The 13,248-nt window shown below is 31.5% G+C and overlaps 2 protein-coding genes across 2 annotated transcripts; both read right to left on the bottom strand.

The window, feature by feature from the left end:
- Positions 1-2,767: 2,767 nt before the first annotated feature.
- LOC131654720 (uncharacterized) lies at positions 2,768-3,417 on the bottom strand. Its single transcript, XM_058924665.1, has one exon. The coding sequence runs from the start codon at positions 3,333-3,335 to the stop codon at positions 2,988-2,990; it is 348 nt and encodes a 115-aa protein (XP_058780648.1). The 5' UTR covers positions 3,336-3,417; the 3' UTR covers positions 2,768-2,987.
- A 6,075-nt stretch (positions 3,418-9,492) lies between these two features.
- On the bottom strand, positions 9,493-12,882 carry LOC131654719 (uncharacterized). Its single transcript, XM_058924664.1, has 2 exons — positions 12,628-12,882; positions 9,493-10,267 (listed from the first exon to the last, which is right to left on the bottom strand). Exons 1-2 carry the CDS (start codon positions 12,793-12,795, stop codon positions 9,743-9,745), a joined length of 693 nt encoding a protein of 230 aa, XP_058780647.1. The 5' UTR covers positions 12,796-12,882; the 3' UTR covers positions 9,493-9,742.
- Between the last annotated feature and the right edge of the window lie 366 nt (positions 12,883-13,248).

Raw genomic sequence — 13,248 nt, 5'->3', positions numbered from 1 at the left:
TGCAAAAAGTAAAATATGAACATGTAAAAATATATTCTTTGAAGATGAGAGAACTCGTCAGGATTGAATTTCATCTACCCGTCAAATACTTAAACCTATTGATCAATTGTACGCAACTTAAATCCCTCGTCAATATCATCATGTATCGTTCACAACCATGTTATGTCTAACGCAGAGTTGAGAGAACAACTGTATTGTCTCGGAGGCGATGTAGCGCGCTGTAGCTTTTTTGGAGCTCTAGCTTTTTCTTCTTCCATTTCTATTTATTTGGCTTCTATGATGTAATTTTCGATACATCTTGTTTGTAATTTTTTATACATCTTGTGTGAACCGTATACTCATTTATACTTGAATTGGGTTTTTACCCTATATTAAATTATTTATTCTTTCAAAATAATATTTTAATAGGATACTTTTAATTTTTAATTTCTTTTTCTTCTTTTTGTTAGAGCAAAAAATTCTCTATTATTTAATTCTGGTTGTTGAATTATTTTTCTGAATTTTGAAAATTAAGAAACCAATTTCAAAATATGAAAGATACCATTATATAAATTTTCTTAATTTTTAATAGATAAAAGAAAGAATTTTAAATTCTTAATTTTTAATTATTATTTGAAATTTCTTAAATTTTTTAAATATGTTATTAAAACGATGGAATTTAGTATAAGAATTAAATTTTCCACTAAAATTGTATTATCTCAAAAATATTATTTCATTTAAAATTCAAAGACACTCTAAATGTATACTCCATGTTATAAAACTCTTATCTTAAGAAAAGATCAATGAAGTTCACAAATGAAATGATAAAATTAATGTCAAACTCTAATATGCGGTTATGTGTCATGGTCTGGTTTGATGACAGAATATTTACAAATATTTTGATGCTTAATGAGAATTGAAAATTGAAAATGAGTGATAGTTAGATTAAAATAGGGTATACTTGAATTTAAATTTTTTGTTAAGCTTTATAGAATTTGAATCCCTAAAACTAAAACCCTAGACATGTGTTTCCGGAAACAAATATTATTATATCTCTTCCCACCTTGGCGGGACATTTGAATCTTTTGTTGTTGTTTGAAACACTCTCCCTATTGAGCTTTATAAAATGGACATCAGTACAACTTCGTTTTTTTTAAACCTTAATAACAAATTCTAAAAAAATAAATAATCTATAGACAAAAAATGACAAATAGACATCAATGAAAGGTTTGGAATACAGATAGTATTATATATACACCACACTGAATATGGATCCGTCATTTGTACACCAGCAAATTTTATACTATAATTTAGTATGGAACCAGTCGGGAAAGATTACAATTCGCCGCCGTAAGTGTCGCAATCATCTGCCTATCTTCATCATTCTTTTTACTTTCATGTGTCTTGCATCGACGCTGCAGTGCTCTTTTTTGTGTGTGCAGAAATTGAATTAATCAATGGGAAAGAAATAGAAGGAGTTGAGAAGTGATAAATGAATGCATAGCATCTAAATATTCTTAAGACAAAAGGGCGGATTGTAGCTTGGAGTGGAAAAACAAGAACAAAATGTACTTGTTCTATTTGGTGCTATGCAACAAGCTTGAAGACCTCAAAGAAAACTTCATGAAAACTCACTCTATTTCAATACTTGGAACTTGGCTCTTTTGAACAAATCAACCAGAACATGAATTTCCCATTATTTCATCAAATTTCTGGAAGAAAAAAAAAGCAACCACGACAAAGAACACAAAGTGATAAACAAAATTATGTATGAGAAGTTAAGGGTGACGTTTACTGTGGCGACCTGCACATAAAGGCACATGGAAGGTGACTATTTGGAAGTGCATAGAACAAGGTTGAGAAAACGAGTCACAATGAAAACATGATTGAAACTGGAGCACAATTGTGTTAAAGAATTTGTATTGTTTTAAATATAAAAAATTGACATGTAACATGATCAGAAATAACTCAAATAAGTGACTAATCTAATAGATAGAATTGAACCAAACCCAAAAACACTTATATGAGATGATAAAAGATCTCTTTCAGCTTAACCAGAGGTCCTGGGTTCGATCTCGGTCCTGGACAGTTTCGCACAGAGAATACTCAGTTTCTACCAAAAAAGAATTCCTCTAGTCGAACACCTCTCAAGAGAATTTAACACTGTTGCGTGCCCATGGTAGGAATCAAATCTTGGTTAACCTAAAAGAGATATCTTACCATCTCATCCAAGTGCTTTTGGGTATGAATTACATAATTTTACTTTTAAAAGGATTTGGATTGGCATTTATAATCTTAGAAATGTCCGAGGGTTTGAAAAAATGACTTGAAGAATTTCCCAAGAAACCCTAATAGCTTTTGTGATAGCAGTTCTGGGCTGCAATAATGGCCGCTACACCCGCTATTGTTGGCGGCGGCTCGCGGGGCATAAGTGTTGCTGAACCCTACCACTGCTACGATATTTCACTATAGCGCACTACCGACAACATAGTTTCAGGACCCGTTAAGAGAAAGCACCATATCAGCTTGTGAAATATAATTCTACAATAGAGATGTTACATTACATCCTCAATTATAATTCGTAACCTAAAAACCCCAGACAGAACAGAGACAGAAATCTCACTCCATGCTTGCATATTGCAAGCTGAAATGCTATAAAACAACCCACATTGAACCCTACCAATATTTTTGTGCATTTACACAAACAAGACTTGAAATGAATAGAGAAGATCATTAAGGTAAAGCACTGCCTCAAATAAACAAGTGGTTTAGTTGGTAGATACGTGGCTTCCAATAACACCGGTGTAAACACCTTGGTAATTCATATCAATATATCACAAATTTGTTCAACATTCGTCAAGAATCACAAACCAGTAATTTATTTCTAGAGATCATACAAGCAACAAATTGATTTGTTCCCATCTCAAGTTACATATATTGAATGAGCAATACACAAATATTACTTATATTTTGGTATAATAATGGTAACGGTAAATTGAAGAAAAATATCAAAAATCAGAACATCGACCATTGCGTTCCCAATCGCCATACCTTGTGGGCTCGGGCCCTTTAGGCCCACCGACCTCGCCCGTTTCTTCGTTCAGATCAAGTTCGTCGCCGTCATCTTCTTCTTCTTGTGGTTCCTTTTGGCTTTGTTTGAGAGATTCTTGCGTCGGTGTCTGTGGTTGATCCCTAACGGCGCTGTTGTTGTTGTTGCTGTTGTGGTGCTGAGTCGAGGTGGAGGAGAGGAGACGAGTCACTGAGTTGGAAACGGAACGAGTTAGGTGTTCGGATCCGGTGCGGAGGAGAGCAGGGTTGGATGCGGTGGAGAGCAAACGAGGGAAAGAGGTTGTCATTTTCTGTTTGGGGATGGCGTTAGGCAAATGTTGGAAGAGAGACCTGAAAATTTGGACTGCGAAATGGAAACCCTTTCTTCTTTTTTTATATTAAAGAAAAATGAAATATTCAACAAAAAATTAAATAATGGAAATATATAAAAAAAAAAAAGAAGAAGATAGAAATGAATTTAAATAAGTAAAATGCTGGCAACACTATTTTTAAATAAGTAAAATGCTGGCAACACTATTTTTAACGAAAGTTTCTCAATGGATTTCATAGGTCTTTTATAATGCAAATTTATATTTTTGTCTCTTTCTTTTGTAGATGGGCATCCAGAAACACCTCATTTTTTGAAATTTTTTGATTCTTTCAGTAGATGCATCTACGAAAGCGTATAAAACATAGTGAAACTTAAGATTTTTCCAATTAATTTGAGCACAGTTTTAATTTGAAAGAGAAATTGAAGAAAGATACCTCCAAATTCGGAACAAAAAATACACAGGCATATCATCTAAGCAAGTCTAATAATCCTGGAAATTCACTCGCGATAATACTACTAAGTGGAGAAAATTACCACATGTGGGCAAGATCGATCTGGACAACCTTACGTGCAAAGACAAAACTATGTTTTATTGATGGAATCATCAACTAAATCTAAAGAATACCATGACTGGGAAAAAGCAGATTTAATGGCGATAACGTTGTTGATTAATGTGACAAAATAAAATCTGCACAATACCATCTCACATGCTTCAACAACTCGAGATGTGTGGATCAATCTTGAAGAGCACTTTCAACGGTAGCAGATTACTACACACAATTCAAGAGTCTTGTTGATGAGTTGAGTAAGTTACAACCCTTACCCAAATAGAATTGTGGAGCTGCCAAAGAATTAACTCAAAGAGAAGAAGACAAACAAGTTCACCTAAACTGTATCAACACGTCTCATTGATATAACTCCCATTATAGCCAATAAAGGAAAGCCAATATGACATGTTTTTCGAGAAAGAACCTAATTATGAACACTTTAGAGTCTTTGGATGCTTGTGTTGCATGAAAAGTCCATCAAAGAAACCTGAAAATTTTAGAGAAAGAGTAGAAAAATGCATATTTGATGGTTATCCTCAAAGACAAAAAGGATGGAGAGTATATAATCAAGACACACATACACTTACATATACCACATTAATGGATGTTGTGTTTTATTAACATATATTTCCATATGCCTTGAGACAATATGACACAACCAATAGTATTGAGAATCATACAAAACTACATACATATCAAAATCAAGTAGAAGAAGAATCAACATATTTATTTGATCAAGGAGAAACTGAAGATCCTTCAGTGGAGGAAGAGTTAATCCATACTCTCAATCTTTAAGAAGAACATAATGTTTTCCACAATAATGAAATCCCTTCAAATTCCAATGATGAAGAGATACACATTTATGAAATAGAAAAGGATCCATTGAACCATGAACTAACATAATTGAAGAAGAGAATTTTGGGAGAAAGAGGTTTAGAAAGTGAAGCGAAAGTTAAAATTGAGGGGGGTTACAATTACCTCTTAGCCTTATGTTTGTTTGATGGATCATTATCGATATGCTATAAACCCCGAACGCAATTTATCAAAGAGCAATTCCTTTTCATGTATGAATTATCTTATTTCAAAAATTTATGATCGATTTTATCCAAAACATCAAGCATACCTTAAAACCATCACCAATAATGAAGATCTAAAAGCATATTCAAAAGAAGTAACATACGACATGAGCCACATAATATCTTAAAGCCTTGGAAGATAATGAAACTTGGGAATAAACTTATTTACCTTTAAGGAGAAAATTGGTAAGTTGCAAATAGGTATATAAGATTAAGTACAAAGCTACATGAGAGATTGAGAAATACAAATCTCGATTAAAATCAAAAGGATTCACACGAGTAGAAGGTGAAGACTTTAATGAGACATTTTCTCATGTAGCAAAAATGGTTGTATTTAGGTGTTTACTAACTATTGCATTAGCAAAAGGGTGAAAGCTTCATCAAATGAACATTAGAAACACACTCTTACATGAAGAGCTCAGTGAAGAAGTGTAAATGAGCCCACATAAAGGATACAAATTTCCTAATAAAAGCACGGGTTTTCGCCTAAAGAAGCCCCTTTGTGGTCTAAAACAAGATTCTAGGAATTGGTACTCTAAACTTTTCATGTCCTTGCTTAATTATGGTTTTAAAGAAAGCCAAGCATATAATAGCCTTTTTAGCTATGAGTGTGGATCCAATTTTATTGCAGTATTAATTCACGTGGTTAATTTTGTCATAGCTAAAAATAAATCAACTGCTCGTATCAAATTCAAACAATATCTTAGTAAATGAAGGATGTAGGTACTTGAGTGAAGCATCTCAACTTCATTATCCTAAACCTATTAAGATAGTCATCTATTAACTCAACCAATTTTCATTTCACACTAGCTAACTCCTTCAGGCTTATCTTTGACTAACCTATGTAAAACTGCTCATGGAACACTGTCTCTTACTGATTCCAATTGGATATAGAATTTGGGGTTAAGGTAGTGAACCATGTAATAGCATTATTAGTTAAAGAATTGAGGAATTATTTAATTTTCTGGTTTTCATTATTGGCTAAATCTCTTGCCTCTGATTGATATCGAGCGACATGCTCGACAGTGGACTCATTAGTTTCCCTGAAAAAATTTTAAACTTAGGAATCTTTCAACCCATAGGGAGTTCAGTTTGCAGCACATTTTCATTCAAGGAAGAAACAAAATCAATTCCATAAAGACCGACACTAAGGCCATTTTGGGCTAATATCTACTCGACCACATTGGCTATGTTATTTTCCCCCCAAAATTGTTTTGTTGGACATTTCCAACCACTTGGTATGCATCATGATTTCTATTAACTAATACTACCTCTGAGTCATTTCTATCTAAATCATCTCTGACTACCCTGGGTATGGGTTGTTCGACCTGTTGGGGCATAACTTTTTATTTCACTTGATCATTAAGAATACCTTCATTGCTTGACACTCCTAAATTTTGGAGTTTCCTAACATTTTGAATTGGAGGGATTGGTCGAATATGAGTTTGAAGAACACCAAAGAAGTCAGTAATTCAACCAATTTGATAAGACAATTGTTGGTAGCTATGGTATATGTTTTGAATCAAAGGATTAAACACAGTTCCATTTTATGCGTAAGCATATTCATCATACCATGGTTAACTTCATCCATTTTTTCCTCCCATATAAGAGGGAACTAGTAGTTAAGGGTGACATAACTTGAGGAATATGTTCTAACCCTTCTTGTGGTTGTGCCATTCGATGAGGATTGCTTATAGAAGATCCTGACACTTATGGATTAATAGGTGATGCAATATACATTGCATAATATGCATATATTGATGCATTGGTTTGTAGGCCTGCCATTATTGCAGTTGGCATGCCATAAGCATATTCTCTACTGCTAGGGGGTAATGTATAACTTGGAAGGAAAGAAGGCCATTGCTTGTGTGACCCTGGGAGTATATGGAATACTCACTGAATGTGATGGGGAAACCGCCACTTCTAGTAATATCTTCGAAATTGACATTTGGCTTATAAAATGAGCGGTAACTCCAACACAAGTTGAAGTTCCTGCATTACCAACCGTCGATTCGATTGGTCGTTCTTCAATATCTGAAGCATTGTCTAGGGGAGGGGATGATTTTTTAATGTTGGACGAGTCATCTTAGAAAGAGTTTTCCACTCTTCAGATGCATAAACACTCAACAACTGAAGACATTTTATGTATGATAAACAAAATAAACAATAAAAGACATCATTTTTCTGCAAAATTTAAAATTTCTTACACAAAATGGTCCTACTAGGCATGTCAATTTGTTTATTGGTGTTTTCAGTAAATAAAATCATAAGTTTTAGTTTGCTTAAGGGATTAAACTTGAAAAAAAATTCTAAGGACGGTTTGCGCGAAATAGTTTGAAGAAATGTGTTTGTGTTTGGAACTTAGATGTTTGGATATTAAAAGTTTGGGTAGAAACTATGATCAAAATAATGTAGAATTGTTTTGAAAGAAGAAAGTAAACAAAAAACATAATTAATTTCATTAAGTAAATGCTTGAATTTAAAAGACTTTAAGAAAGAACGTAGGTTCATACATCTTCTGACAAATTGTTTCTCTCTATGACTTGTATACTTTAGCTCTATATAGAATCCTTAATGAATTTAGCGACCCCTATTTACATGATTGAACTTGTCTTATATACTATTACAATGTTGACCGTTGATAATTGTTATCTTTGCAGAAATTGACACGTACTCCCATATGTGGGATTCAGGCTTCTAGCCCGCTTCTAAGTGTATTTGACATTTGAGTTGTTTTGAACTTTTTTTTCTGTTTCAAACCGTCTTTCAAATCTTCTAATTGCTTTTGTCGAAATTTTCCTCTATTGAACCTTTGAAGCATAGCTTCGCAATGATTGTGCAACTTGTACTTAGCCTGTATACCCACCTCACTCCCATTTGTATTCAAATATACCAAATCACCATAAATCTTTTCGAGATTCTGAACATGTTTTGAAGAGAGAGTGATCCTAATCTTAAGGACCTGTTCCTGAGATTCTTTCAAACAAGACTTAAGTAGGTTTCTAGGTTATCTAAACCTATAACTCAAAAATAGTCTAAGTCTAAAACATCTGATAGACGAGTCGAACTCACCTTTCAGTCAAAGTTATCAACATATCAAGACTATAATTATGTTATTTTATACTTAGTTATCTCTTGCCTTTATATCATACTTTTATGTCGAAATACTAAACCAAAATTCCTAGGCTAACAATGTGTTATAGCCATCATAGACATGGCTTGTGAATCATAGGTGGATGCTTCATGCTTGTTACTTATTATTTGTTGATTTCTTGATGAAGTTGGTTTCTTTGAAGGCACAAATAACTCATCAAATCTGTGCCAACAACTAGTGACTGAGTGGCCATATTTTCCACATAACTGATAAGTAGGTCGATTTACAATTGAGTTGCAACCTCTTTCATGTCTTTTTCCGCGAATTATTTGACCTCTACCACGAGCACCAGAAAAACCATAATGCACACCACTTAGTTGTTGATTTGTGTGAGCTACATTCACAGAGACATTTGACACAACTAGTTCTTGTCGAAACTTGTCCAATTGATCTTCTTGAATATATATAGGAGAGCTTCAACATCATAAAGCATTGGCGAATCTCCACTCCCATACATCTTCATCACAAACAACTTGTACTCCTCCGATAGGCCATCAAGAATGAAGTCAATTTTGATCTTGCTCTGAGATGGAATCACCAACTGCATTCGCAACACATACTTAGTAATGGAACAATTTCCTTTCTTCACCGATTTCAACTTATACTCCTCCGACGGGGTTGAAGGTTCACAACTTTCTTCACCAATTTTGATTCGCAACACATACTTAGTAATGGAACAATTTCCTTTCTTCACCGATTTCAACTTAATCCGTAGTTGTCGAACTCTTGCCTTCATTTGTGCATTGAAATACGGATGAACTTTGTCTCAAATTTTGAATGTGTACTTGCACAATAGGACTCTAGGTAACACCAATTCAGAAATCATCCATAGAATCCATATGAACACAACTTGATCTTGCACAATCCAAGACTCATACTCTTCGAAATCTGGCTTTTGAACCGATATTGATTTATTTTGAACTTCGACGGGGTTGAAGGTTCACAACTAGTTTGTACATTATGTGTGTAAGAATTACTCCCTCACCATGTTATTAGTTTCATAAAAAATAGTTATTATCTTGTAATTTAATAGACAATTTTGGACCAAAGTTGTGACTCGAAAAATTAGTTGTGCAGTTGGGGAAAATTCGGTCATTATGACAATTTGTGTAGCTCTTCCATGGTTCTTGAATTCAATAATGGAGGAGATAACAGAAAGCCTATTACATGAAACCAAATCTATTAGATTAGCGAAAGTGGATCGAACTAGGTGAATGATACCGTAATAGATTCAATGGAAGCTCACTTCTTTGAATATTGGAGTCATCGATCAAAACTCTTCTGATAAAAATTAATTACAAATATTATTTCAATTATTTATTAATTAATTAATTATAAAATATATAAATTATCCAAAATAAATTCATCCGCTATTTTTTTTATCAGTGTCTTATTTACTTTACACATATATAGAACTTAGGTGGCTCTATTAATAATACTATCATAGTGCAACCCAAGTTATTGAACACAGTAAATTTCTCATCTAAAATACTGTTACATGCTTACACTGAGAAAACATGACATACATACACCAAAGTTTCTAATCATTGAAATAAAGACCAACTTCAATTATTACTCAAAAGTTAAATAAAACACATTCATAACCTCAAACAAAATCCCTATTCTCATTCGGGTCCATCTTCCCCTTGGTAACCACAAAGTCAAGGTTATAAAGCAAAGGAACCATAGTAAGAGAACACAGGAACACCAAAACAGGTCCAAAAATCCACAACAACATAGGAAGTGCCGAATAGAACAACCTATTTCCAACCGTGTTTAGCATGAAACCTCTCTCCAACATCTCACTAACATAAGTCGGTGTCGCCAAAGACATTGGATCCTGTGGCGTGTTGATTAGGATATTCACTTGGTTTATGAACCTTATGGATAGAGAATGACAGAAGAATGAGAATAGGAAAATTGTTAGAAGTGTCACATATTTAAGTGCTTCCATGAACTCTCCATGTGCTCCATAAACTGTGTCGTTGAGTGGCTTTTTGACACTGTAGGTGCTGCTTATGATTGCTGCTAAACCTGAACAGAGGAGAATGGAGGTTGTGGCCATTAGGGTTGAGCCCATTAGTGTGTTCCTTAGTGTTTGAACAGCTAGGATGTTTTTCTTCTCATTGTCCTGCCAAAATATTTAACAATATTCATGTGTTATTTATTACACTAGTAATTTTTTTACGATGAAATAAATTATAATTCTCCTATATACATGATTTCATATATTAAAATAATTGAATAGTGAACATATATCTTCATTATTTTTAAACATGTTATGTCAAAACAAATCATTGCATGTATATGTTGTATATCAAAATGAAGAGAATAAATGTTATTAAATTAATTAACTAAAATACTTTTATATTCTCTTCTTTATCTAATAAGATGCAAAATTAAAAATCGAGAGTGAAAAATTAAAACATAACTTTTTTATGGTTGGAATAAAATAGAGACATGATAAAGAATAGAGATTGATAATAATATGATGGAGGTAAAGTAAATAATAATTCTATCACATGCACACATGATAATTAATAAGATAATATTATTTTATTATATTATATTTTTTAAGCATATTACATTATATATATATATATATATATATATATATATATATATATATATATATATATATATATATATATATATATATATATATACAATTATGAATAAATAAATAAATAATTCTATGTATGATATACATTATTTTAGTTACTATGAGAAAATATATTATATGTAACAAAAAAATATTATTCAAACACAATTATAATAATATAGTATAAGTGATTTTTAAAAATTTTGATATTCAATTTTTTTAATAAAATAATAAAATATCTAAAATAACATTTTAAGAATAACTATTCTAAATAAATTTTTATTTAAAATCTTATGAAAAATCTCTTTAAAATACTATAAAAAATATTTAAAGAAATTAAAACAAACATACTCTTAATAGATAAAGCTTAGTTGTTACTATGTGGAGGGCACATACCCTCACTTAATGGTTGATTTGTTCTTGTGTCTAATATCTAATCATTTTTGTGGATGTTTTTAATCCACTTTGGTAATTCAACTTGCACTTCTACGAGGCGAGTCGGAGAGGTAAGGTTGATGGAATATGAGTAGGTCCATTTGGTCGACCACCACAACTTGTGATTTGGAAAATTCCTGTTGGGGATATGATAGGATAGATTATGTTTTTCGTACATGATCAGATTTCATAGATTTGCATTAAAGTTACCTAAATAAATTGTTTGTTCACACTTCTAATGGACCACGTAATGCGAAAACAGTGTGCGGAGAATCTATACTAATTCAATTCCTACAATTTTAGGTTTAAATTCTGCTGGTGAATCATTTTTAGATATGATATTCAACATCCAATTATTTAATAAACTAATTAAGTTAATTTTGAAATATAATAGTTAAGGGTGCTACAAACTTACCTAAATAAATTGTTTGTTCACACTCCTAATAGGTGTGAAGCATCTATACTCGCATATACTCACATGTATACTGATTCCATTCCTACAATTTTAGGTTTAAATTCGGCATGTGAATCATTTATTAGATATGATATTTGAATTAGTTTTCTAAGGGTTTTAGTACCAACAAAATCTTTGAATATCAAATATTTCTTCATTTATATTTGTGAAACAATATTTTTATTTCTTTATCGCCAAAATAATATTGTATTTTTATTTATATATTTTTATATATGTGTATAGTTTGGTCCAATTTAATTTATTTTTGAAAAATTAATCTGAAACTCGACTTGATCCGAACTATTTTTATTAAAGGACATTCAAATTTATTTAATAATATTCAATTTTATGCAATTTTTAATTTTTTAAAATTAACTTATAATTGTTTGATCAATCAATTTGAATTTAAACATTCATATTGTCTAAATCATAAAATATAATGAAATAAGCATTTCTAAGATTTAATAGACAAAATGTAAGTAAATTAATTAATTATAGCAAAATTTTCTATTTCAATATATTTTCATTATTTTTCAAGACATGTTAGTTATGCCTCATCTAAATTATAAAAAGTAGAGAAAAATATTACTGACAGAAATTAAAATCTATCTATCTAATTCAATTAATACATATTAGTTTATCTACCTTACCGTTGTATTTCAATATATTACTATGACAATAAAATTATCAATTATTTTTTAATAAAATGCGGATTAGCATTGATCTCATTCTTATAAAACATACATCTTAAAACTAAAAAAAGTGAAAAATAATTTTTCTTAAATAAAATAATCATTTTTGAAAATTTTCATCTGTTTCTTACATCTGAAAAAATATATAAAATTGTTTCAAATAAGAAGCTCTTTTGGAAAAAAAATAATTTTTTATAATTGATTTTTTTTTAAAATGTTTTTTTATCATAATAAACAAACATAAAATGATTCTTTTTTCTTTAAATTACTAAAATAAGATATATGTGTATAGGTAGGTAGGTACATACCTTCATCATAGCAGCAACCCAATTCCTTCTACCATTAGCATTGATAGCAATGATAGTTGTATGAGGATGAGTTCGAACATTATACCACAACCAAACATGGTAACCAATGCTCATTAGAATTGCCAATGGAACCAATATTACATCCAAATAACACTTCTTCCATTCCATAATCTCTACGTGAGATCAACTAGATACTATCCTTATCTTAAGCAATCTCAGTGGAAGTTTGATATTCCAATAATTTGGTAGTGCCATGCTTGGTTTTTATACACATGAAGAAAGAATGAATGTGGACATGTTCGTATCTCTATTCAGTCTATATCATATACTTCATAAAGAAAGACCCTTGCTTTTTGAGATTTATTACAAACTTTATGATTATGCTTATTATGATACTACACGTGGGGTCACTTTTGTCTGAATTCTTTTCTTTTTTTTTTCATATTAGTTTTTAAATAGGTTCTTTAATTACGTGTTAATTTGTATGATTATAGAAAATGGATGATTTGTAGTTAGTAATCACGTGGGGAGACTTGGCTAATTGTTATTGGAAAATAAAAAGTACTTTAATTAGTAATTTCATCTTCGTCACATATGCAATATAGATTATATATATAACCT

This window comes from Vicia villosa, linkage group LG3 (assembly GCF_029867415.1).
Source record: "Vicia villosa cultivar HV-30 ecotype Madison, WI linkage group LG3, Vvil1.0, whole genome shotgun sequence".
NCBI classification, from domain to species: domain Eukaryota; kingdom Viridiplantae; phylum Streptophyta; class Magnoliopsida; order Fabales; family Fabaceae; genus Vicia; species Vicia villosa.
The sequence above is the reverse complement of the archived record's forward strand: the minus strand, read 5'-3'. Positions and strand labels throughout refer to the sequence as shown.

Coding starts and splice junctions, on each gene's coding strand:
- LOC131654720 (XM_058924665.1), bottom strand. CDS start 3,335: ATGACAACCTCTTTCCCTCGTTTGCTCTCCACCGCATCCAACCCTGCT.
- LOC131654719 (XM_058924664.1), bottom strand. CDS start 12,795: ATGGAATGGAAGAAGTGTTATTTGGATGTAATATTGGTTCCATTGGCA. Junction 10,268..12,627: donor GGGTTGCTGCTATGATGAAG/GTATGTACCTAC, acceptor ATATTTTGGCAG/GACAATGAGAAGAAAAACAT.